The following is a 27,787-nucleotide window of genomic DNA, read 5'->3' as shown; positions in this document are numbered from 1 at the left end:
TCAGACGAGTATACACGTGAGTATCGTGACATAACTGACATTGGTACATATTTAACAGCAAACGTCTTCAAAATATGTTGAAAAGCTGTGATTGGGACATTTGCAACCAGTTCAAGGACCAAAATAAGAGAACGCAGGACAAATGTCACTGATGGGCCTTGCTCTACCCCTACCCCTACATCCTGAAAAATCTACTGCCTGCATTCTAAAAACATAGTATAACATAAAAGTTACTCTCTTTCTAATAAATAACAAAGTCATTTCTCCAACGATTTCAACTCAAGGGGCCCACATCAAAAATTGTGATTTTTTCATACGTCCATCGAGGAACCGAAAAATTTTTTAACCATCTTGTTACTTTAGTAGTACTTATCATCTTTAGCATGTATGTCAATCGTATAACTTGCACGTTAAAGAGAAAAATTGATTGTTTTATCTTGAATATATGATCAGAGAAAGGTGAAATCAATACTATGTTTAACGTCTTAGCCAATCAAAGCAAAGGGAGTCTTGCTCTCAACCAATTAGATAGCATCGGGGTGAAAGGTCTTCACGACACTTGTTAAACAATGGCGAACAACAAAGATTGCTGAAGTCGCTCACTCGGATGACGAGTTTTTTTGCGCTATGCCTATAAAAAATAATGCCATCTCATAATTAACATCATTTACACTTGTTTTTTGGTGTGTACTTATTTTTTTTACTGCTAAATAGAGAAAACTTTCATGTAATAAGGCGAAATGGCGCAGGAATCCGCGTCAAATTCTGGGGCTAATTGACTACCTTTACGTGGACAATTTGCCTTTTGCTGAAAATGTTAGCTCTTCATAGTGTTTCGTACCCATACCGCCGCTCTGAAATTAACTGACTTTAACAATTCCATTTCAATTTTTAAAGTCGGTTTTTCATCGTCCAAATGCTGCGAAGAGAACAGAACAGGCAAATAAGAATGAGAACGATCAACATACGGAATTTTCAGTTTTGGCGACTTGTAATTCAGTATATGTGAGATTATTTGGTACCAGTTGAGTTTCAAAGCTACATTTTCTTACAATTTGAGTTTATTACCCGAAATATAATTCAAATACCGCTCAGAATAGTTGTGATTCTACGTTGCCTTTTTTTGTTTCGATAAGATGAGAAATGCATATTGTATGATTTATTTTATCAATGTTGCTTCAATTTAACCAGAGCGATTTATCATTTCAATATTAAGCTATAATTTTGATAGATGGTAATTAAGATGTCCCGTTTACTTTCTATGTTATGAAATTTGTTGAGCTATGAGTCCATTTTTTCAATTTTTGAGCTTTGTTGTTTATTATACACATTTTTATATTGTAATTGGACTGTCATGTCCAACATTCGCAGCTGTTTGCAGTGCACACGACATCTTTGTTGTAGTAGTGAAATGTCGCTAGTTTAGCGAAGTAGTACTACTGTTATAGTATACTGTACATACAGTATTACAAGAATCCAAATCTATTTTAGCAATTTTATTAACAAACCAAAGTAGAAAAATTTACTTGAAGCATGGTATTGATGATTTTTGGTTCAATCAAGCAAAGACAAAATGCCCTTTATGTTCGGTGAAATAAAAGTTTGGAAACGTTGGTATATATACTTTAGAAATATTTTTAAAAATATACCATTGAATGTTTTGTAAGCCGTCTTTTTATCACATAGAATTTTCATGTTTATCTTTGTGATGACAATTTTGAGCTGGTGCACTTCACAACACTTCTTTAGTTGATAACATATTTCTTGTGTGATATTTCCGAGTCTATGTGCAAGCGTAGCGATTTTTTATTTCAAGATGGCGGACATCGTAATAAAGTAAATGGTTTAAACCCGGGAGTATCGTTACATGTTTGTAAATGTAGATCATCCAGGTTGGTATAATCCTGAGAAAGACTGTTTTTGTTGTTGTTGATTGACGTTTCGACAACCTTAGCGGTAGTTTTAAATTTTTCCACAAAAGATAACGATATTAGATAATTCCGTTTTGCCTTCAAATAGTGAACCTAGATTAAAGGTTTTCTTAATATGTTTATTATAAAATGTCTGAAAAGTGGTTGCATTCGACCAGCCAATCGATTCAACAATTTTCTTCATACCCCCTACTTGTGTTGCGGCAAATGAAGCATCTGCAGCTCAAGTGCTGTGACTTCCAAACTTTTTGGTGTCAATACCTGCAGCGTTTAATAATGTTTTACACTAACGTGAGATAGTTATCCGGGAAACCGCTTGATGCGGTTTTATAAAGCTTATTAAAATCTTTTTGCATATAGAACTGCACAAATCGTTAGTTCGATCAATGAATTCCGTCAAGTGCCGTACAATTCAAAGCTCTGGTTCATGAGGGTAGGCTTCATATGTAATTGGAGCAATGTGATAACCAAGTCTAAATGTTTTGATCTTTTCTCGGATTGTAAATACACATTTCGATTCAGATAGGTCCATGTCGGTTAAACTGAGCAGGTACATAGTTTGCCCTCCTGTTCCACTTAGTATTAAAAGAAGGAACGTTAATCATATAGTAAGATCTTTTAATGTTAAATCATGTATAGGGGGTTCTTTCCTTAAGTAATTAAACACAATATTAGCCTCCCAAATAGAATTGTAGTGAGGGAATGTAGGTATTAAATCAATATATACCCTTCATGAATCTTTTCACTAAAGCATGTTGACCAAATGTAATTGTGGGTCTGGCATATGGCAGATAGTGCACTGCGTGCAGAATTTATAGCAGAGTAAGATAGCCCTGAATGAAAAAGGTTAGTTAAAAATTGAATGATTGTGGTAATAGAGGGATTAAAAAATTCACATTTTGTAGCAACACAAAATTGACTCCATTTAGTTATATAAGTTGGTTATTGGGATTTTGTTCCCTTTCTCCAAGAGGACATGATTATCTCTGCTGAACTTGGAGAGACACCTATTGATGTAAGTTGTTGCCTGACACAAGACATATTTTCAACTCTAGCTTTTTTACTAGTGGATGCACTTCTGTTGGTGCAGCTGGTAGTTTGAGCAGGTTTTGCGACGGTGGACAAACATGTGGAGGTTGTAAAAGTATTCGTTCAATTAGAGGAAACCAAGGTTGTGTTGGCCAATTTGGTATAACCAAAGTGCCTGTGGCTTTTTCCTGTAGGATTTTTTGAACAGTTTGTAAGATGCAACTGAAAGGAGAAAAACAATAAAGATAGATGATTGCTCTTTGTGATTATTCAGGTTGATGAAACAACTGATGTTTCCACTAAAAAGTTATTAAGTATTATTCACATGAATAAAATGAGAAGTATCATCTAAAGACAGCTTGGATTTACAGCTGTCAGTTGCAATACAACTGCAATTGCCATTTCAGATGCATCATCTGTTAGTCACATAAGTGCCTCTGAGGTTTTTATGCTCATTCAACTTACCTATTGCCAATGCTGATATGGCATTCCCAGTTCTATTAAAAGTTCCATATACAAATCCAAGCTGCATTTCAATGCTACTTCATTTTTTCTTCATGCAAACAACCACACTTAATTTCTCTTTGTTGGAAACATCAGTTGTCCTATAAACCTAAATAAATACAAAAGTGAATCATCCATCACTTTTATAGTTTGATCGTCTAGTCAAGACAACCAATTAACTCCTTTTGCATATCTCGACTTTGCACATGTCGTTCATTGTGCTGCCTATAGCCTTAGAACCTAGACACGCTGACCAGTATAAAGAAGGGGTAAATAATATTCATTATATACACAATTTTGCATTCATGGGGTTAATCAGGGACAGCTTTCAACCCTGTTTTAGTTAGATATGTTAGATGTATATCCAAGTCGTGGATTTGGCTACCATTATGGTGTTAAATTTGGCGATAATTTTCATGCCTTAATGGCCATGCTATCAATGCGAATTTTTTTAAAATTTCCTTTGAACGTCTTTAAAAATGTATTTCTGTGATCGTAAGAAACCCTTGAGTTTTGCTTCTAAATTTGTTTATAGCAGTATTGTTTAACACTCTAAGTCAAAAATTGTTAATATGCTTGCAAGATGTTTGTGATGCAGTAGTAGATGCATATTTATTTCTGTGAAAACAAACTTTCATACGTGAATTTGAATTTTTTTTATTGATTTTGTTTGGCCTTGGTGTAACTCAATGCTAAAAGTTTATGTGTTGTGTTTTACAGTACGACAAGACAAGTCGAAAACTTCGTCAGACGAAGCGACAATTGGACGATACGTAAGAAGAACTGCAACAAGCGAACGCTTCGAAACGAAGATTTTAACGCAAAGTTGATGACTTGAACGAATCACAAGAAACTTTAAATCGTAAAATCTCTACGCTCAAGAGCCGTTTAAGGTGAATGGAATAACTAATCAATTTTTTTAAATCATTTCGAGGGAAAGAAATGTAATGTGATTAAGATGTTCAGAACATTTTAAGTGCCTTCCATTTGTTTCATAATTTGTACTTTTTGAAGATGGGTCGAAATAAAATTTCCTGGAGTAACCATGACGCAGTACAAGACAAATCAAAAACATTATTTCCTTTTCATTAATTAGCTCATTAGATGTTTAATGTTTGAATTTATAGCTTAGTTGATGAACTGGAGCTCTTATGAAATAATTAAATTTTTGTAATTTTCAAAAGATTGTCATTTTTAAAGTACAAATTTGTCTTTGTATCAGCAAATATTCGTCTTACAACATATTTTCTTGCATTTATTTTGTGTGTCCAACCTTGTCTAGAAAAGTTTCGTATCAGTAAAAGAAGTAATATAAGTTTATTTAAGGCCGCAATATCTATATCCACACTGGCATGAATGAAAAATGGAAATGATTGCTGGAAAAACAGATGTCTCGAAAATTTTTCTTTCCAAGTAAAATTTTCGTAAGTGGAACGGGCCTCACTATTAGCGTCTGTTCTTAATGGTTATGCGCATACTTTCTGAAAAACACTTTTTGTTTTGAATTTCTAAAGAATATAATTTCACCAATTGAGATGCCTCTAAGGGGATTAGAAATGTAAATATATGGCAAAATGTGCTGCAGTAATTTATTTTGACTAACACTAGATCCGCCACTGGTTTATTCAAGGAGAAATTTTTCAACTTTTTGTATTTAGTCCGGTGGAAAATTAGCAGTCAGCAATTAGGTCACGCTGTTAGAAACAATTAGCATAAAGTAATATGAATTGATTGAAAAGTATTCGAGATATACAAGTCTTATTTCCCGAATAAAAGTGACAAATTCGCCGTTAGTCGTTGTTTCAACAAATATTCGTCTTACAACATGTTTTCTTGCCTTTATTTTGTGTGTCCAACCTTATGTAGTAGCAGTTTCTTATCAGTAAAAGAAGTAATATACGTTTATTTAAGGCCGCAATATCTATATCCACACTGGCATGAATGAAAAATGGAAATGATTGCTGGAAAAACAGATGTCCCGAAAATTTTTCTTTCCAAGCAAAATTTCCATAAATAGAAACGGGCCCTCAATTTTGAAATTTGGAACATCAGTGCTGCGAATTTTTTAAGAAATGTAAAATATCACCCATGTTGGAACAAACGAGAAATAGGGTGCCAAGCTCAAGTGCATAGTACGAGAGTATTCAAGCGATTTCGAGTTTCTTTCAAACTTTCACAAGTGTTTCTATAGCTCTATAGGATCAAGAATATATGTTCTCCATTTCGTTTTTAGAATAGATTCTAGCATCCGACCAATCAGCGCCCGTATTTTAAGAGTTATTTTTTAAATGTTTATAAATAACATAGGCTGCATGGCCAATGATTATTTTGTCGATCTGTTCTCTCGTGTTCTTGCTCAAACTTATTGGCTCAAGAGCAACATGTATTACATGATTTTACCTTATTGCTTTGATGTCATACGAGTTTTGCATTTGATTAAAAAAAAAGATCGCAGTAAACATGCGTATTTTTATTTTGACATGCCGCCACAAAATAAAACAATACTAATGAAATACTGTATGTATGCATATTCCTTAAAAGGATTTCACATTCCGATCCTTTATTCGCCTCATAGATAGCCCTCTACATATTCAAACGTCACAATCGTAATGTTAATTCTGTTCATTTAAAGAACCAATAGTAATAGTTACATTAATTATATTTAACTAAATGCAGATAAGATCAACGGTCAAATGTTAATTCAAAGTTGCTAGAGGGGATATTCTGCTTTCAAAATATTACAGCAGTCGAAAGCTTGAACTTAAAATATATGTAGACTATCTGGAATTTTGCCTCAAACCTTAGTAAGGTATGTAGAACACTTTAACAATTTTATTTTAATTTTGAAGAGCAAGAATTTTGACATTAATGCTTTGAAAGTACAGTTAATTACTTGATTGCGTAGAAAGGATTGTTGACTTTATTTGCGTGATGGTAAGGCAGTGAAGTAACTATTTAGCGAGTGAAATAAGTATTTCAGCAATGAAATAACTATTTAGGGAGAAATACATGATCAAAAATGCACAAATACAGGCGTATGTTTTAATTCTTTACTCCATAAATTAAATTTGCCATTAACTCGGTAAAATTACTTGATTTCCTCGAAAGGATTGTAAAATTTATCTTAGTCATAGCAAACAAAGAATAACAATGCTGTCAAAGCAGTTTGCAGCCTTGAAATAATTAGTTATAATTAGCGAGAATTGCTCAAATCAGGTTCTTTTATCCATAATAACGCAGAGAGAATCAATGACTATTTGCTAACAAATAATCCAAACCACCCATGCAAAACGACAAAAAACGTTACGAATTCATACTTATTTTATGCGACCAAAACATCCGAAAGATAACGTTATCAATCTGCCCTTTGCTTGTCATATTCCAATTAAGTTTTATGCTGAAATATTTCTTCACCCTTTAAGATTTTCGGAAAGCTAAGAAATAACCGTTTCACAAGTATAAATGTATATACATATATATATGGGAGGATATTCCTGGATAAAAGAGCGCTAAATATTCTATATATTAGAAGAGCGTAAGATAAAATGAAATAAAATTGACAAGTTTGCTGTCGCTACTCGGAGTTTTACGCCGTAGGGCGATCTTCTGGCAACTGCTATGTACAAAGTGTATATACAATGTGCCCTCCCGGCTATCACTATAGTGTAATGGTGACTCATGTACATATATATTTATATATATGAAGGGAGTTTATAATTGATGATTCTCCGTATAAAAGAGTGCTTTCGTGATATATATGTATCGAGTAAATATATGTATACTATCTAATCAACGGCTTATTGTATTTTTTGAAGAATTTGATATTTCACTGTTCAAATACCTTTCTTGAATATTCTAATAATACTTGAGCAAAGTTAGCAAACATTTTTTCATTTACTAATAGTAATATCATACCTCTTTGTTATCTCTGCTAAATGCTTAAGGTAGTAGATACCCGCAAAATCAGGTTGTGAGACCTTATGTTCAATACCACATTACTTCAATTATATTGCTAGTGAAAGAATTAGGCTAGTACAAGTTTGAAGACAAGGTCTTAAGCTATATGTATCCAAGCTCATAGCTTAACAGGGGGGAGGGGTTTGCATGCACTATGTTCGCAAACAAGTTTCCATTGCTTGCTCCCCCCTGTTAAGCTATGAGTTTCCAATATGCAGTTTCATGCATATTGGAAACTCATAGCATGAAACTGCATATTGGAAACTCATAGCATGAAACTGCATATTGGAAACTCATAGCTTAACAGGGGGGAGCAAGCAATGGAAACTTGTTTGCGAACATAGTGCATTTTTAGGGCAGGTCAATCTCAAGAACCAAAAGTCATATCAACACCATTTTTTAACTGAATATGCAGGAAAGGGTGAAGAATGCAATGATATAATTTTTTATCAGTACAGTAGTGTTCTATTTTCCATGGTTATCAAAAACCATCGACAACCACCATGATTCATTATTTCTCAATCTTTACTTAATTCTACTCTACTCCTATCACATTTTAAAGTATTTCATTGCATTCTACACCTCAAAATACATATAAATGCCAATTTTCATGGAGATTGGATTGCTGGTTCTTCTAAGCGACCTGCCCCAAATCGCACAAGTCAAAATAACGACAAAAAAATATAGTGCAATATTTATAGATAATTTTTGGATAAAATACAATAAAATAATAGAATAAAGGGGAATAACATCAAAAATGAACAATTAATGTTCTTTAAAATAAATGTTTAGCTCCCAAAAGTACCACTTTCATACATAGTTCCTTCTTGTCTGTCATTTTGGTCAGTTCGCTTCTTCCTCTCACTCCTACAAATCTGACACCGAAGCCTTGCTTCATCTGTCATTTTCTTAGCAGCTGCATACAGTCTCTTTAGGTCAATTAAAGAAAAGCCAGTTTTGCTATGCTTTCCTACTTTAATATTCAATCCTCTTTGAATTGTTTCAAGTGTCTTAGCACCACCATTGAACAAGCAAACTGCTAACGAGCATGCTGTCCGCACTGTTTCTGGACCGCTAAAAACTTCCTTCGGACAGAAGTCCCAAACAAGGCAGACACCATACCATATAGAGATTGAAAACCTCTTCTTGCCCATGTACCATCACATGAAACTGCAATATCCAATGCTTCATGCTTGCCTACATTGCTTTTGGCTCGCACTTCTTTTGCTGCTTTTTTCATTTCATACTCAGCGACTTCCTGTGAAACACAGAAAATCGCCTTCACATGGGTGTTATAGGATATTTTTGCTGCTGGCCCTGGCATGTCCATAACAGCACAAAATTTAACCAAAGCTGATCTTCCCTTTCCAATTACTCTCATAGCCAAAGTAACTCGACGATTCACATCATAAAATCGACCTTTACCTTTGACCACTCATTGTGAGGTTGGGAGCTCAGTACAGGTATCACAAGAACAGTTAGAACATTGCAACAACATTGTTTTAGCCAATCCACATCCTCCAGGTTTTTCTAACAGCCGTAAACTACCTTTCAAACAGACTTTGCAAACGGCACATTTCAATATAATTTGACCCAGCATAGCTACGTCTTGAAAGCGATAACCAGTGGGAATTCGGGGTGCGGATGTTGTCGTATGGCTGGATGAGCTTTCATCCAGTCGGATTTTCTTCGCTGAAATACTGCTTTCACCATCGTCGTTATTTTCTTTCGGCTTTCTAGAACGTTTCCCTGATCTAACAGGTCTTCTTAAAGATCGATATTTAGTTCTAGGCATTGCCAGAAAACCTTCGGAAAGCTTTTGAATAACAATAACTGTAAAACCGTTGAACATGTACTGATCACGCTTGCTTGATGTACAAATTAGATACCAGGCTCTATATATGGTAGAACCCCAGCCCAGGCCCTAAGCTATTCACGTACACGCTTTCTAGCATTGTAACCATTGAGTTCTATAATAACTGGAGGGGAAACGTCAACAAAATTAGTATAAATTATTAGCGCGCGGCCGCGTGGTCAAAAACATGGCGGATTTTGGTGGTCAAAGTCAGCGGAGAGACGCGGGCTCATGAAATAAAATTTTTGTCGCCCACCCTGATTTGACCACCACAATTGCGAGTATAGAAAATATCAAAACTTTTTATTTTCCTAACATAAACACTTTTTTAAAATTTATTTATTAAATTGCCAACTTCTGTGGTTTGCGGACGCTGAAATAGCGACAGAAAAGGGAACATTTCTTGACTCCGGTAAGTAACACAGTATTTTACTATTTTGTTTTTAACACGATACTTGAAGAGTGTTTCTACTACTAAGTTTTAATTTAAAGTTATTTTGGTCCAGTCTTGTTTGTTCTTCACTTAATCGCTCGCCAGACGTGTCGAAGCTGTCAATTTTTATCGAGTTTTGCATCCATCTTGTATCATGATCAAGGCATCAAGCTAAACTCTCCTGATTTGAATTGAGTTTACCTCACAAAAATGGGGCATAATTTGTTCATGTTTTTTGAAAAGATGAAGGAAAGTTTACAACAGAGTTGTGTTGAAATTGAATGCAGTGCCATGCAAAATTAATGAGAACTATGGTATATGTTGTATAATAAAAATAACTATTAAACTGTTTGCATGCTCAATTTGACTGACTGTATAGTGTAGACAATTATAATGGGATTGGAAAGTTGGATTTATGCAAACAATTTTAAAGTACTACTTAGCGTTTCTGTAAATGAAATATTTATTGTTATAGTAAACAGGTTACTACTTCAAAACCTAGATAAAAGTAGTGTGTTGAACAATGTGCTAAGATTTGTTTCTACCTTGAAATTTTTGTTCAACAGTAGCTTATGATTATATCATTAATATGCATGAAAAATTAAACATATTATTGTCTCATCTCATCAAATGCATACTTGGTATAATTCCAGATGATCCACAAATTCACATCGGATGCATTGGTTACAATGAAGTTGAATGTAGAAGAAGCAAAAATAGATGGCAAAGAAATTCTTTGTGTCTTATGAAGAATTAGTAGAAATCAATAAAAAGAATTCTTTAAACAAATTGTAAACAAATTTAAATTTGCTCTTGGTCAAGCAACCTAGTCAAAGAAGCAAAGTCTGTCTTCAACATGTGACCTTTCCAATTATTTAGTTTCTTTGTACAAAATACTATTTTAGAGAAACTTGATTTGTAAGTCTTTCATTAATATTTTTTTACCAAGAGATAAAAGGAACTAATTCAAAGGCTTGATGTAAAATACAAAGATTTAACAAGTTGTTTATCATTTAATTCCCAAATGTTAGTTTGTACATATAAATAATTAGTATTGGTAGCTGTAAGTTGTTTAAGCAAAATAGAAGAGTAGTAGTGCTCGAAGGGGTTAGCAGTTTTGAAAAATTATATTTTGTTCATGACATATATTACACAATTCGAAAAAACTGTAAGTGATGCACAATAATATCTATAGAACTTGATAAATTTCTTCACCTACACTGTCAAATAACTATTTTGCCTTCATGCAGCAATAGACAGTGTTTTTGTCAGGGAAACCAATGCACTTTAGTTTCCAAGTTTGTAATTTCAATGGAAAATTAATGTAGTTCTGTTCAGTAATAGATCCAAGATTCTGCCAAGCTGTTTACAAAATACAAATTACCAAGCAACAGTGTCATGGTGTTTTGAATTTTTTCTTTTTGTAGCTCTTCTAGTTCAACATACTTTCTTTATGAGTTTTCAGTAGATTTATCAGGTAATGACAATACACTTATGATACTTAACCATGGTAAATTTTTAGTTGACTTATGTCGTAGGACTGAAGCAAACATTTTCTCGCTTCCTTAGGAGCATTTTTACACAGATTTATCCATTTGAAGCAAGAAAAATAGGTGCACCAAACTGTTTACAAACAGTCAAACACGCAAAAGCATGAAATAATGTATAAGTTTGACGAGATTGACAGGTCTAGTAAAGAATGCCGTTTGATTTTCACTTTTAAAAGGCTAAAATGTCATAAAATAACTTAAATGTTACATCCAAAATATGCGTTCCTCTACCGTCGATCTTCTTTATTTTGATGAGTGTCTGTACTGTGTTTTTCACGCAATGCTGAAACATTATTTTCACATGATATGCTGTCGGTATCGTAATTGTTTTGTTTTTCTCACTTGTTTTCGTTCATACAAACAGTATTAGAAATCAGGAGGGAGTGAATATTGAAAAAAGTTTTTAAAGTGGAAGTTTTGACCACCAAAATCCGCCATTACCGCCATGTTTTTGACCACGAGGCCCAGGCCCCTTTGCCCCTCCAGTTATTATAGAGCTCAATGATTGTAACCCTGTTTATTTAACGTAAAATGGGGAAAAAAACCAAATTTTCGAATTCGTTGCCATAGAAACGCCATGGACTTTAAAATACCGTCTTCAAAAAACATAGATTACTTTAGGAAGAACTTATTAACCTGGACGATCATCATTTACAAACATATAACGATACTCCCGGGTTCAAACCATTTACTTTAAAAGATTTATTATATGGCATTATTTGACCGGAAACAAAGCTTGCTTTCTTTCTCGTCTTTGCTGTTTTTTACGAATTGGCTTCACGTTTCTAGTTTTCGTCGGTAACAAATAAATCGATTCAAATTGCATCGTATGAATAGTTAAACTGTTTTCTGAGTGTTTTTCCTTCGACTCTCATTCGTAAATGGTTTTTTGTTTTGTTTTTCCAGCGTTCTGTTGCCTGCTTTACAATGTTTGTTTATATTTGACTGTAAAATTCCGCGTTTTGGATCGTGGTCCATTACGGAAAATATTGGACCGGCAAAATTGTTTCGGAACCAATGAAAGCGCGCCATTTTTCCAGAAATGACGCTTGCCAATATAAAATAGCTTAAATCTAAACTGCGTGATATTTTAATTTAGAAAGATGATGCATGTAAAGATACCTGCACTTGGCCGTCCATTTTACTTAGGAATGCTTTATGATCGTCGTTCTGAGAAGTTGATAATGGGGAAAACTTTATGGTCCCAAAAGCACTTAAATGAAGCTCTAATCATCAACCCCCAACCTTACGTAAATTCGGATATATTTATAGAAAATTCGATCGATGACAAAACTACAGCGCTTAGTGTTGAAGCAGGTCTTAAGCTTAGTTTTTTGTGTGGGTTGGTAAATGTAGAGGGTTCAGCAAAATACCTAATCGATGCAAAGACGTCAAAATAACAATCTCGTGTTGTGCTAAAATATGAAACAACAACAGAAGTAAAGCAGCTGTCCATGAATCATCTCGGTGATGGTAAAGCTGACTTTCCCGAAGTATTTAGCACTGATGATGCTACTGATGTGGTTGTTGGCCTATTATACGGAGCCAAGGCTTTTATTGTGTTTGACAGAGAACTTTCGAAGGATGAATCTTTGAAAGAAATAAATGGGAAAATAAAGGCTTTAGTGGAAACTCTACCACGTGCTGAAAATCGTGGTAATTGTCCCGTTAATATCACTGAAGAGCAAAAGAAAACCACCGAGAATATGAGATGCAAGATGTATGGGGATTTTCTTTTAAGCAAGGCTCCTGCCAACTTTGAGGAAGCTGTTAAAGTTTACCAAGAGTTACCGTCACTTATTGGCAAAAACGGAGAGAATGCAGTTCCGATTCAAGTATACCTATGCCCACTGAGTAGCATCGATACCAGGTGTAAAAAAATAGCAAGAGAGATAAGCGCAAATTTGGTAAACAAGACGTCTATATCACTTCAAAATTTTAAATTTGTGGAAGAAGAATGTAACGACCTTCTTCACAACGAAATCTGTTATCACTTTCCACAATTAAAGAAACAGATTGCTACCTTTCTTGAAAAGATTGAGCTCTACCGCAAAGATTATGGAAATAAAATATTATCAGTTCTTCCTAAAGTAAGAGGACGAGGAGGAGAAGAGCAAGAGCTTGCTCAGCTTATTGACAAAAAAGAAAACTCTCCTTTCTCCTCTAAAGCTATGCAAGAATGGTTAGATATAAAGAAGATGGAAGCAGAAAATTTGCAAACAATACTTAACATGCTTGATCAAACTACTTTCGTCAAACAGGAAAAGTTAAAAAATTACTTGTATGACACCAACATCAAGTTCATCATTTCTTTCACCCTCAAGATTTGTTGGGAAGAATATTGCCAACCCTTTGGCATAGATAAAACCCGTGCAGCTTTAGAAAATTTCAAAAATTTGAAGTTGTTTAACAAAGGAAGTGATGACTTGAAATTTCTAGTTACAGAAGAATCTTTACTTATTGGTAACCATAGTCAAACTGGTGCTTTCGTATCTTTGTATGTAGGTGGGGTTTTGGAAAATGAGGATTTTAGATCTAGTTCGAAGCCAAAAAATCTGAGAGTCCTTGAAAAAAGAGATAGCTCATTGAAAATTACTTGGGATGGGGACATAACAAACACAAACTTTGTTAAAAGTTATAAAATTTTCTATACCATTGACCAAAAATTCGAGGTGTGGTCACACATTGAAGAAGAATGGACAGATAAAAACACACCAACAGTAACTCTGTTAAATCTTCAACCAGCAACTACCTACCAAATAAAAGTTTGTGCTTTTAATAAAATTCAAATCAGTGAATGGAGTGAAGTTTTATATGTAACAACTACATTGTATCCTCTTGAAATTCACAGAATACTTCACTTTTGTGAACTTTTGGAGCCGTCAAACAATGGTGCAACTGCAGTGTTTGGTCTTCCTTTAAAGCTGGTTAAAAAAGATGAAGATAAAATGATTCGCAAGTATGAAGTGAATCTTAATAAAGAACAATATACTCAAAATGACGTGAGCAAACCACACAAAGTTATTTTAATGGTTTCTTTAAAGTGTCCTGGAAAAAATTCTCTTATAAATGCCATGGTCAATTACATATTGTGTGTAAAATGGGAGGACAAAGTCCACCTAAAACTCATCTATAACCAAATAGAAGACAGGAGAAAAGGTGAATTCTGTATTTATACTCTGCATCATGTGGAAGGCTTTAAGGTAATTATAGTGTGAATATCAGAGTAATTTATTCTTATCCTCCCCCTCCCCTAATTCATGAAACTCCTTATTAAAAGAACATATGCTAAACACGTATTCTGTTTGGTCGATTTCCGTGTTTGGGTGGCCATTAGATCTTGATTTCATGAAAATTTTAAAAATGCGCGAAAACAAAGACAGCTTTTCGTCTAAATTGACTTAAAATGCATTTCCGACCAAGTAAATCCAAGTTTTATTAAAGGTTGGTGATTGTTTTCATCTTTTAATGTGTATAACCTCACCGTGATTTTTAGTTTTTGTAATTATGATATCCTTGTTTACTAAATTTTACAGGTTCGTCGCTAGGGAGAAGTTAGCTTTCACATTCTCACTTGTTTTAAGAAAGCCCCAATACTACTTTGTAGTTGTTAAAGTAGTTATTGAACGGTTTCAAGTGTTTACGTAAATAGCCTGATCCAAACACTTAAGAGTTTTGCTCAAGTTATGAAAAGTTGTGCAAAATATTTGCCATCGGCTCGTATTTTGCACGTTTTTCTTAACTTTCCCAACACTAAAACAATTTAGTAATTGTTTAATGACGTGGTGTGCTTTTTAAATGTTTTAGGTTCCTTTTACCGTTACCATTGTAGACTTCATATGCGATGGTGATGGTGTTACACATTTACATTATGAGAATATTGTTGAATATTGCCAAAAATCACTGGGCTATCTTGATGCAATTTTTTGTTTTGTTGAAAATGTATTTCCGATGATCCATACCAACAAAATATTACAATCAGTTGCTATGGCATTTAACGAAATTGAGACTTCTCCTTCTGCGAACAAATCAATTGTAGAAGATATGAATTCCTACCTGGAAGTCCGCTATTGGAATGAGGTGGTTCGTGATTGTGAAAAAGGGACTTTATTTTCCAAATTAAAAAAAAGTTTTTTTATTTGGGATGACGTTGTTGAAGAGGACAACAGCTACGATGCTATTTTTTGGAATATGGAAATGAATAGTTTGAAAAAATTCTTTGAGCGTATTAATGATGCGAATGCAACGAATTTGTCTAAAGTGTTCATAATTCGAGGTTAAGGAAGTATCTCTCTAATTTAAAACCATTATTCCATGTGAAAAATACAAAAAATTATAATATCGAAGAAACATGCGTGCATTTCTAATTAGTTCAGGCAGCAATCATTAAACTCCTTTGTTCGACAATATCAAGGAAAGTTTTGTAGCTACGTAAACATTAACATAGTCATTTTAGACAGATATTTTTTGTAATTTTTTAGTAACTTATATGCATTAAGCAAACGATCTTGTAGCTAATTTTAATATAACGAATCCAAAATTTAAAAAAATTTTTGGAGAAATTAGTATCAAAAAGTATGTGCTGATAAGTGTAACAACAAATTTATTTTTGGGCGAAGGGTGAAGTCGACGAGTAGCTATCATGTCTCCTATTCTTATAAAGGGCATATGACTTAAAAATTTTACTACTTAAATTATAGGTTCATTTAACAGAACTTTGAAAATGACAGTGTATTTTCTAAAACAGTATGTGCATATCTATTTCCATTCTCGAAATATTGAAGTTTTTGTAATGTCCGATCTATACAACTTACTTAGCATAATGAGTCCCTGCAAAGTTTCCAACATCTTTTACATTCAAGTCAACTTTTGATTGAAATGATCATGCAATTATTTATACCATTAACTCTTCACAATTAAGGAACTCTGCTCGATTGAGGTAATTTAGCGGCAAATATACATGCTATTTCAAATTCTCATTATGCAAAATGAAGTAGAAATTTGTATAGATCGGACATTTTGAGAATGGAAATAGATATGCACATACTGTTTTAGAAAATGCACTGCCCTTCTCAAAGTTCTGTTAAATGAAACTATAATTTAAGCAGTAAAATTTTAAGTCATATGCCCTCTACGTTTTAAGGACTCTGTAGCTCTCAAATACTCTATAAAGTCCTGTAAAAACGCAGCACTTGGAGAAAATTATGAAATCTTTATTATTTAGTTGTACTTTAGTGCAATATACTAAGTGTCTCTTACACTTAGTGCTGCAAAAGAATCGAAATAGAAAAATGAATATGTTACACAAACCGAAGAGCTTAACAAGTAACTAAAACGATTGACAGTGCTCAGTGCAAGCTATGTACACTACTACAATGTCAGTAAGACTAAAGCGATCTGTCTGAGTTTTTGCGTTTGTATTATCACTGTTATGCTCGGTTGTACTCTTTAAACAGTTAAGAATGGGACTATGTCGGTGGCAAAGTTGAATGAGAGTAAAGAAATTCACAAGTTTTACTTAGAGAGATCATATCTTCATTTAATTTCATTTAATTAGAGAGATTTTACATAATATAAATCCTAACACGGTTTATTTTACATGCACATGAAACTAAACTGGAACCTTTTAAAAAGAACCTAAAGACTAATTTGTGTTAAATTTATTCAATTATTTATTTTCTTATTTTCATTAATTCTGTACATATTTTTAATTAGTATACATTTTTTGTTTATTGCGGATTGAATGTGAAGCGCCACTGAACTTTTCGATTTTGGTGCTATACAAATTATTTATTATTATTATTATTATTAAAAACATGTGACTTCTACGAGATTTAAACTCGAAAAATAAACCTGCTTATATGCTCATGTGCATGTAAAATAAACCGTGTTAGGATTGATATTATGTATAATCTCTCTGATGATGGCTTTGGAATAAAGTCGAAACACGGTGCCATCCAGTAACTGCTATCGTGGCGAGAGCTTCTCGTTCATAAGTAGTTTTAAGAGATTTGACTCGTCTCCAATCCCTGTGGACTTGGTAGCTCAACAGGTAGAGCGGCAGACTAGTATTCCGAAGGTGCGAGTTCAAATCTCCTTCAAGTCACTTGTTTTTCATCTGCATGTAAAATAAACCGTGTTAGGATTGATATTATGTATAAGTTTTACTAAATTAACAAAAACTGACGTGTTCATGATTTCACAAAAATCATGATAATTCAATTGTATCTATAATAAGGATTCGTTCTTAGCACACCTTTACTTTTGCTTTTTTACGGTGTTCATACAATCTAAAGCATTGACAACAGTTATCCTTACAGGTGGGTTGCATGCTACGTCATGACCGCCTTATTGGTGGTTAAACACAAAAGAATATTTTATCAATGCTATTGTTTGCACCAGCTGACGTGGGTAGGTCAAATTCTTTGATAATTCCATGGAGGTTGATTGCAATCCAAGAATTGGTAATTTGAAATTAAGTCAGTTTTTACTTCGTTCTTTGAGGTCCTTTACTTAGTTGAAAATATAAATAGCATTGCGAATAAGGATTATTACATTTTAGTAACGTTAAGTTTTATTTTTAAGGAGACTAAGCCACCCAATTATGAAATTTCTGGGGCTAAAGCCGAAATAGTTCTCCCGCTTCCTACGCCTTTGGTATTGTACGTGTATTTCTTTCAAAGATGGGGTGCCCCCCTTTGCTCCAAAATCTGACAACATCGACATTTTGCTTAAAAATGTTAGTAGAACACAATGTCAGCTGGCTTTTAATTTATATACAGAAAAATACCGAATGGTGCTTTCAATTTACTACTAGGAACAAGAATTCACAAAGAGTCTTCAATGAGAAATATCCAGTGCTTCCGTTTGCACAATATAAACCTACTTTTCATCATTATTTTTAGAAATAGCACCGTTTGGTGTGCCCCTTTGCAAGCTGATTGCCTGGGTGTCCGTAGCTTTGCCCACCAATAGCTAAAAGCAATATACGCTACTGCATCATAGTATTGCGAATTACTTTTAAGAAATGGTAAACATTTTCTGTGTTTCCATAGATTTATGGAAACATGCAAAAACTTTTAGGAGAAAAATGAGATCGCGTGGCAAGCACGAGCACGAGCAAAAGCAACAAGTCTTTTTAAACAAGTTTTTCCTGATCTTTCACATGTGTTTCTATAATGCAATAGAAAAAAATAAAGATGATTTCTTTTTCTATTTTCAAATAGCCTTTTGAAAGCAACATTAAATACACAAATTTATTTATTATTATTGAGTACACATTGTTAAAAGGCTTTGCTTTAAAATGTTTTGCACAAACCATGCAATTTGCAAGACTTTGGCAGAGAGAATTGTACTGGTGGTCGATTGAAAATGTTTTAATTTGATTGGCTACTCAATATTCCCTATTCAATGTTCAATATAAATGGGGAGTAGCGAAAAAACATTCCTGGAAACAGGGCCGCCTCCGTACGACAACAAACTTGATTGTTTACTTTAAAAAGCAATCCTGGAGAACACTTAAGTTGCCACTAAACAGAATCGCAACATATTTTAAGGTATGATAAACAAAAATTCAATTATAATACCGAAACATGCTTTAAATCCGGTCTTTAATGCAAACGATGTCTGGAACAAATAAACATATTAGTTATCTAGCAACCCTTTTCATTTTTATTAAAATACTAGTATGACTGTACTAAAATAATTAGATTACTTTCTCTCGATTTCCGTGATAAGATAGATGATTCGGGCCTACGGTTCGTTTTATCAATTTAAATAACACAGGCTGCAAAAACAATCTTTATTTTCTCGACTGATTCCCTTATATTTTTTCTTTAATCTTGGTTTATCTATATTATACAATTTTTTTGAGCTACTTTGATGTCACACAACTTTCGCTGTTTATGAAAGAACAAAAATCGTAGTAAGCATGTCAATTTTGATTTTAACATGTCGCCATGTCTTCAAATAAAACATATTAATAGATGTTTACATATTTCCTACAGGGTTTGGCTTTTCTCAATTCAGATATTCCCATTCCTTCATTTCATTCTCTAATTCCCATTCCTTGTTTTACAGGCAACCCTAAACAACCACGCTATCACGTGTACATACGTCACAACTGTGATGTTAATTCTGCTCTTTCAAAAAACAAATGTTAATTATTGCTTTCATTAGCAAAATTTGAGAAGCGTTATTTTTTTCCTTGTCATTTATGCAGGGCTAGAAATCAACAATAAATCCTCATTGAGTATAAATAAGTACCGCTCTTCATTACATTTAAATTGTATGAACTAATTTTATTTAAAAAATATAAACAATAAAAAGCGTGCCGTTACTGATCTAGAGTGATGTTTGCATAATCAATTAGCATGTGCAAACCGATCTAGGCTTAACTCTCGGCGTAACCAATTAAGTCAATCAATCAATCAAAGACAATTTCCAAATCAATCTTGTTTCAAATTCTTTATTCAAAAAAGGTGGGGAAACTTTTTTGGAAAACCAAGATAGTCATAGAACTGTAATATCTTTTAATTTCACTCTTAAATATCAATAGTAACCTCCTTACATGCTATCGTTTTTTTCTATCTATTTTCTCACTCGTTCTCATTATTAAAAAGAGTTCCTGTCACCTGTCCAATTCTTATCAATCATAACACAAATTCAACTATTAAAGTATCTTTTTACTACATCACTCCGCGTTTACAAAAAAATGTCTATCTCCACGATAATGCTTTTCCATATCTTTGCGGCGCTTTTCTGTTTCTCGTTGACCTTCTATTTGTGTTTGTTGAAAAATCCGTATGGAGTGTACTTTGTGCATTGTTCGTTCCTATTGAATTCGTTGTAGAATTTCTCGGTATTTCCGCATTTTGTGCCACTTCCACAGGATATTTGTCATCGCCAATATCGGTGTCCATTTCATCATTCTTCACGGGGATTCCTTTAAAATGTAATATATTTTTACAACTTTGTGACCATCATTTTTTCTTGCTGTGATTTGTGATTTGTTCCTTGCAATCATAAAATATGGTGTCGTGTAAAAATTTGTGTTCAGTTTGTTTTGCCTTTTTTGCTTAACAAGCACACAATCATCCACAATAATATCTTGATGTTTTGCCTTACGTCTGCTGTCCGCATATTGCTTGTTATACGCTTGACCAGACTGGTCATTTTCATGTGCTTGTTTATGCTTGTTTACGATGTTACGTTTGTGAAGTATTGGTAACTTGCCTTTCACCACCCGATTGAATATCAACTCAGGCGGTGGAACTTTGGTGGTTGAATGTGGTGCTGTTTTGTATTGCAGTAAAAATCTGATTACTTCCTGCCTCCACGGTCTTCTTTCGGCTTGAGGTGTTTTCAAAGCTTTCCCCATGCGTTGCATGAATCGTTCAGCATCGCTGTTGCCTTGTAGCCAATATGGTGTCGAGTATAACGCTTTAATGCCTAACGTTTTAAGACATCGTTGGTATTCTTCCTCGTTAAAAAGGGACCATTTTCCGTTTTTAATGTCTCTGTAATTCCGTGTGTTGTGAATATATTATGTAGAATAACCGCTGCAGCTTTTCTTGATGGCACTATTTCTACTTCGGGGTACCTGGAGTATCTGTCAATCACGACCAGCACATACTCCCCAGAAGGTAAGGAACCGTAAAAATCAGCATGAATAGTTTCTCACGGGCCTTTGGGCATATTTGTCGCATTCATTGGTTCGGGTGGTTGTGATTTTCCCACTGCTTGACATGGAACGCATTTCTCCAAGGTTTCTTTTACCAATTGATCCATATTAGGGAACCATACCTTTTCTCTAAGGAGTGCTTTAGTTTTGGTTAGTCACAAATGACAATCATATGTGATATCAACAGCTTTCTGCGTTAGACTTTTTGGGATGACAATTCTTTTACTCTTAGTATTACGCCTTTTGTTGTAACGGACAGCTCGTCTTTGATTTACTTGAATTGTTTAACTATATCAGAGTCCCACTCGTTCAATTTAACTGAAGCACGAACGCCGTTTAAGACTTGATCTTCATCAGTCGCTTTTACGATTTCTTCAATTGTCATCGCTTTTGAAACGTCGTTAAAAGCAATGAAGTTTAAATATTCTTCGGTCATTTGCGGTTTGTGGTTCATTAAGACCGGATGTCTGGATAGATAATGAGCAGGGTTAGTACTTCCTGGTTTATAAACAATTTTAAATAAGTATGGTTGAAGTCTGAGAACCCAACGCTTAACACGGGCAGATGACTTCGCAATCCGATTGTTATAGATAACCTCGAGAGGCTTATCATCTGTTATTAAAGTAAACTCTTTACTACATACAAATAAATGAAAATGTTCTACTCCCCCAGACGATTGCGAGAGCTTCACGCTCTGTTTGAGCATATCGTTTTTCAACGTCAGTCAGAGCACAACTTGCATAAGCTACAACTTTTTCATCATTCTTGCCAGCTGTTGCTTGGGAAGAATAGGAAATTAGCCTACAGGACATGCTTTTATTTAGAAAAGTACATTTTGATTGATTAAGTCGCAATCCTTTGTCATAAATCCGTTGCAAACATTTGTCAAGATTCTCATCGTGTTCTTCTCTTGTTCTGCCATAAACAATGATATCATCGGCGATCATTTTAACGCCTGGTAAACTACGTAGTTGTTCCTGTAGTGTGAACTGAAAAATCTCAGCCGCTGCGTTTGTTCCATAACTTAAACGTTGATATCTAAATAATCTCTTACGCGCAGTGAAAGTGGTAATATAGCGACCATTTTCTTTTAACTCAAATTGGTGATATGCCTGAGAGAGATCTAATTTCGAAAATCATTTTGCACCATTTAATTCAAGTCGGATGTCATCCACTGTTCGTATTGGGTGTCTGAGTCTGTTTATTGCTGCATTTCTTGTTTCATGTGTACACAGAGACCTACTCCTCTGTCCTTTTTAGGCACAACGACAATATGTGAAATCCATGGAGTCGCTTGGGTTTCTGGTACTTGCTCGATAATGTCACTACGTTTTAACTATTTTAATTCAAATGAGACTTTCTCACGTACATGGAAGGGAATACGCCTTTGTTGCTGAACTTTAGGTGCGTGTGATTCATTGTTTAATTTTGTCTGTTGTCCAGTCAGCTTACCCAAACCACGAAAAACTTCTTCATGTTTTTTAAGAATGTGATTCATTTTCCCTTCACAAGTAAGTTTTTTAAGATGCCGATAAAAGATTGCCACTATCTGAAACTATTAGCCACGTAAAACGTTGCTACGGTAACGCGCATGCGTGTTTCTACTAATGCTTCGAATTTCCCGTTAAAGTTGACGGGCTTGTCAGCTCTATATGCAAAAGCTTGTATGCTTGTTTTCCGGAGAAGTATATCGTTCAATTTCTCAAATGTGGACTTATCTACAACGTTGAATGTTGCACCAGTATCAATTGTCGCATTGAAAGAAGATTTGCATGTCGTATGACGAACGCTCGGGGTTTTATTCTTGCTCACAGCATATTTGTATTCCTCTCTTTCAATACTGCTGTCTGATTGATTGCCGTCGTCAATGGGTTTTAGTGGGCTTAAGGGTCGTTTGCTGGAAGTATTATCGTGTTTATGTTGATAATTACATTTTCGCGTCAATTCAGATTGGATGGTGGCCAACGTGTCGTTATTTTTGTCCTTTGACTCGATATACCGTGCTTGATAAGTGCTTTGCTCATCTCTTCGGCCGTCCAGCAAAATATCCGTGAGTATATACTCGGGATCTCTTAGTGCTTTCTTTCGTATCCGCGAAGAAGATCCCGCCATGATTATCTGTTGTTCCACTTCAAAGTCAACGTCATCAAAACACATGTTTGAGCTAATTTCCTCAATCGCGTATGAAATTCGTCTAATGTTTCTGATTGTTTTTTTTTGGCTTCGCAAAATTTGTACACATCATATCGCCGATTTTTTTATGGCTCAAAATATTCCGTTAATTTGGTTTTAGCAAGTTCATCTTCGCTGTCGTTGCCTGTATCTTTGAGCTGTCGAAATATTTCTCAAGCCATGTACTCCATCGAGTTGCCAAGCTTGCACCAACTTGAATATCTGCGTTAAATTCCGCTATCGGTTGTACATAAAGTGATGACTGCATAGTACTGTGTACAGTGGCGTCTGCTTCCGCCATCCTCGTCGCCAATGTAATATCTTTTAATTTTGCTTTTAAATATCAATAGTAACCTCCTTACATGCTATCGCTTTTTTCTATCTATTTTCTCACTCGTTCTCATCCCTAAAAATAGTTCCTGTCACCTGTCCAATTCTTATCAATCATAACTATAAATTAGACTATTGCAGTATCTGTTTGCTACAAACAGCAATGACTCAAATAAACAATCCGCCTTACAAAATATTCATCAAGATATCTCAGCGTTCCTTCGTAGTTTGTGTTACAAAATCGGCTTTTGTGAGTTGTGATTTATGTTTTCAGTCACCGGTAAAACGCGATAAAAGAAACTAACCCTCTTTAATATATATTTATTCAGTTATTTAAAATACGAAGCCTATGTTTTTTATTTTAATGTTTTTCCCGGCATTTCTTTTAAATAAGGGAGAACAAAGTTAGGAACGAGGGGGACATATTTCCTAGGAATTGTGGCCCTTGAGGTATATTTCTTGTGACACCGGCCACTTTGCTCTGACATGCCTGTTGCAACTTTTTAACATCAACTCTTCAATCATAACTTCTCTCGTCACTTTGAATAATCATCTTTTGACGGTAGATTTAACCTGCAGTGTTCATGGCCACCATGGGTGCTAATACAACGTTAATTGAGGAGGTCCATATTTACATACAGTATATTCTGTTATATCAGGATTAATTCTTTTAAAAGAGCAATTGTTTTGAAATGAAATTAGCCAGATACTGCAGAATATATGAAGTGATTGTCCCACAATTAACGTATAGGATTGACGCACGGTACGTGGCGTCAATATAACACAACGTCTTCATTGAATCGTTTCCACAGATCGTTTTGCTTTTAAGTGTCACTACGACTCTGTCCACACTATTGCATTTTCGTTTCAAAACGAATACTTTTGTAAGTGCGTTTTGGCCTTCCGTCCACATTAAAATGCTCGAAAAAGGATACTAATGGCGTAAGAGAATCGTTAATTGAGGGGACAACATATTCTTATATTTATGTTCTGCCGCATTGATCTCCTTAGAAATCCAGTGCTTAGAACGGATTAAGACTTGTATACGTGAATTTGTGCCCCCCTCCCAATTCACGATTTTGGTACGCCACTGAAGGATACACTGCCAAATGAAAACGCATTGATTCGAAAACGCTCTCGAAAGAGGAGCCATTTGAAAAAACATGCATTTTGTTTTAATGTGGACGGTCAAAAATTGAGCTTTAAAAACGATGACGTCAATGACTTCTTGAAATGGTGCTTGATGTCACAATAACCGAGGGCACTTTATGTATTAGCATGCGCAGTTAAAAATATTACACATTCATCGTTTTCGAGTGTTTTAGTGTGGACAGTGTGGACCTATATTCTCATAAGAGAGAATATACGTACGTAATATTAATGTTATAATAAAACGTAATTGTCATTAGATCAAATTGCTTTTAGTTTTAGTTTTGGATATATGGCAACTAAGGCCTGACTAAACTTGCTATATTTTGTTTCTCTTTATCACATAAACTGCACAATTTTATTAGCCAATTCTTACAGCAGATCTACAACAATCACCAAATGAAATGCCATTAAATAAAGATGTTGTCGACAAATGCTAGACAATATAGCACTCAAAGTCGCGAACATGTCCAACCTCTGAAAAGAGTATAGCCCGAAGTAACGTCTTAATAAAAGCAGTTCCTTTCAATTAACAAACATTTCTGGCAATATTTGCATTTTTGTCTTGCCCTCTCTGCTTTTAACTTGGGTTGTTACATATATACGTGCACTATACATACCAATAGTGCAAAATGCTTTTTAAAATCAAAATGGCTGTAATGCACAAACACTTAATAGTTTAATTTTTTACTTGAGAAGTATGATGCCAGACGAGATATCTGCACTTGGCCGCCCATTTAAGTTCGGAATGATTTATGATCGTCGTTCTGAGAAATTGGTTTTTAAAAAGACTTTATGGTCATATCAACACTTGAATAAAGCTGTAACCACCGATCGTCAACCTTATACAAATTCGGACGTCTTCGTAGAAAGTTCTATTGATGATAAAATAAATGCGCTAAACATAGAAGCAGTCTTAAAGTTAGTTTTCTGACAGGGTTTGTAAACGTAGAAGGTTCTGCAAAATAGTTGAAAGATTCAAAGACGTCTAAGCGACAGTCCCGTGTGGTTTTAAAGTATGAAACTACAACAGAAATAAAGCAGCTGTCCATGAATCATCTCGGTGATGGCAAAGCTGACTATCCCGAAGTATTTAACAATGATGATGCAACTGATGCTGTGGTTGGCATATTGTACGGAGCCAAGGCTTTCATTGTGTTGGACAAAGAACTTTCGAAGAATGAATCTGTAAATGAAGTAAATGGGAAAATGAAGGTTGTAGTAGAATCTCTACCAGGAGTACAAATTGGTGGTCATGGCTTAGTTAATATCACAGAAGAACAGAAGAAAAACACAGAGCGTTTGAGATGCAAGATATATGGAGACTTTTGTTTAAGCAAGAGTCCAACCAACTTGAGGAAGCTGTTAAAGTTTACCAAGAGTTCCCGCCACTTATTGGCCAGAAAAAGAAAATGCATTTCCATTTATAGTATACTTACATGTCCACTGAGTAAGATTGATAGTAGATATAAGAAAATGGCAAGAGAGATAAGTGCAAATTTGGTAACCAAGATGTCTGCTTTGCTTCAAAATATGCAATTTCTGGAAGGAGAATGTAGCAATCTTCTCCATAACAATATTTTTTGCCAGTTTCCACACGTAAGGAAGAGGATTACAGATTTTTTGTAAAAGTGAAGCACTACCAAATAGATTATGAAGAAAAATTATTGTTAATCCTTTCTGAAGAATTAGGAGGAATACGAGAAGAGCAAGAGCTTGCTCAGCTTATTGACAAAAAGAATGCTCTTTATTTGCAAATATTCAGATGGAAACAGAAGTATATTTCCTTTGTCTGGATCAAACTAAGTTGCTTGTGCGCTGACAATTCGACTGGCTTTGCTAGAGTCTCTCAGATGGTGAATTAGTGACATACTGCGAATCATTTTCCTTTTTTTGAATATGCTTTTACACAGCATCTTGGTACCCTCAAAGTAGGCCTTCAAATGAAACGCGCTCTGATTTATTCAGCGTTTGTCACAATAATAGAATATAAATATTCTAATCTTCGTCCACTGAATCATCTGAAGTGAGATATATTGAACGAGCTGTAAGACCAGTGCTTAATAAGGCGTGAAGTTTTCATGAATTTTTTTATTCATGTGTGTTTGAAAAAACTTTGTATGACTTTTTAATATTTACAAACACCAACTTAATGCCAAAAATGTTGATGTTTGTATCGAAAATTTAAAAACACCAGCAGTGGATCCAGCAAGGATATTTTATTATTGGGTACTTGGCTAAGTGATCAGCTAAAGTTCAGCGATTAGAAACCAATTTGACCTTCTAATTATTAAAACTGGATACTACTTCCTGTTTTGGTCAACAAATTAAATATCATTAACGCCTTTTTATTCAAAATACATATATGTAATTAACAGTCAATTAACTTTAATGATATTGTCAACAAAGGATTTTTCTATCAAAAGAATGGATTTGATTTAATTTTTGTTTGCAATCTGCACCCCTCTATGCACCTCCAGTTGACCCATTGTCTGCAACGGTAAAGACACCTGTGCACCTCCGACCCTGTAAATACACCACTGCAAAAACTGATAATTTTCTACACAAAACAGGCTGCCAAATCCCTCAGGCAGCCTAAAACTCATCCCCTTCCCAATTTTTAGAGGGGGCGCATCCTCCCAACGCCAATGTGTTTGGGTGCCTAAACATCACGCCTCAAAAAGTAACGTATTGTTTCCAATCTTCCTGCAAAACTTCGTTGTAGTAATACGGTTCAAAACTCACATTCGTGATATGTTGCTATTTTCACTGTGTAAGTGAAAATAATAAACATACTGGCGCACAAGAAAACTTCGTACTTCACTAAAAAATTGTGGTTTTATCATACGTCTATACGCCATGTTTATAGAAATAAAAAATGCATGTCTTTATACAAATACTTTCCCAGTTTCCTTGAATATTTTGCCCGAATTTCACAGTTTTCATTATTTTTCACCCCCTAGTTCTTGTGTCAGGAAAACTTCTCAAATATTACGTGCCATTTGAAAGTAAAACATCAGAAAGTCGTATCTGAAAACCGCATAACATGTGCAAACCATGTGGATTACTTTAAAATACTGGTTAAATAACTGTTTGTCACTGTTTCTCTCAGTTTTTTGAAGATTGCACTAATTATCCTACCAAGGCTACCCCCAGGATAGCTTCCGATATGGCTATGTTGCTATGTACTTTGTA

The 27,787-nt window shown here is 34.7% G+C and overlaps 1 protein-coding gene and 1 long non-coding RNA gene across 3 annotated transcripts in view; both read left to right on the top strand.

Annotated features, from left to right (window-relative positions):
- Positions 1-36: 36 nt before the first annotated feature.
- Positions 37-26,654, top strand: LOC124449770. Its single transcript, XR_006949584.1, has 4 exons — positions 37-109; positions 1,449-1,454; positions 19,133-19,142; positions 26,645-26,654. It is a non-coding gene; the product is annotated as an uncharacterized LOC124449770 (long non-coding RNA).
- The window catches only part of LOC124449765, a 72,360-nt gene continuing 50,751 nt past the window's right edge, over positions 6,179-27,787 (top strand). Inside the window, exons 1-3 of one of the 2 annotated variants that reach the window (XM_047000668.1) lie at positions 6,179-6,273; positions 12,359-14,462; positions 15,067-15,854. In XM_047000668.1, the coding sequence (XP_046856624.1) occupies positions 12,714-14,462; positions 15,067-15,540 (2,223 nt within the window). In that variant the 5' untranslated portion in view covers positions 6,179-6,273; positions 12,359-12,713 and the 3' untranslated portion in view covers positions 15,541-15,854. Of the gene's footprint in view, positions 6,274-12,358; positions 14,463-15,066; positions 15,855-27,787 lie in introns of those variants that run through there. The other variant, XR_006949583.1, reaches the window with a different exon arrangement.

The sequence above is a fragment of the Xenia sp. Carnegie-2017 genome, unplaced genomic scaffold (assembly GCF_021976095.1).
Source record: "Xenia sp. Carnegie-2017 unplaced genomic scaffold, XeniaSp_v1 HiC_scaffold_23, whole genome shotgun sequence".
Classification (NCBI taxonomy): domain Eukaryota; kingdom Metazoa; phylum Cnidaria; class Anthozoa; order Malacalcyonacea; family Xeniidae; genus Xenia; species Xenia sp. Carnegie-2017.
The sequence above is the reverse complement of the archived record's forward strand: the minus strand, read 5'-3'. Positions and strand labels throughout refer to the sequence as shown.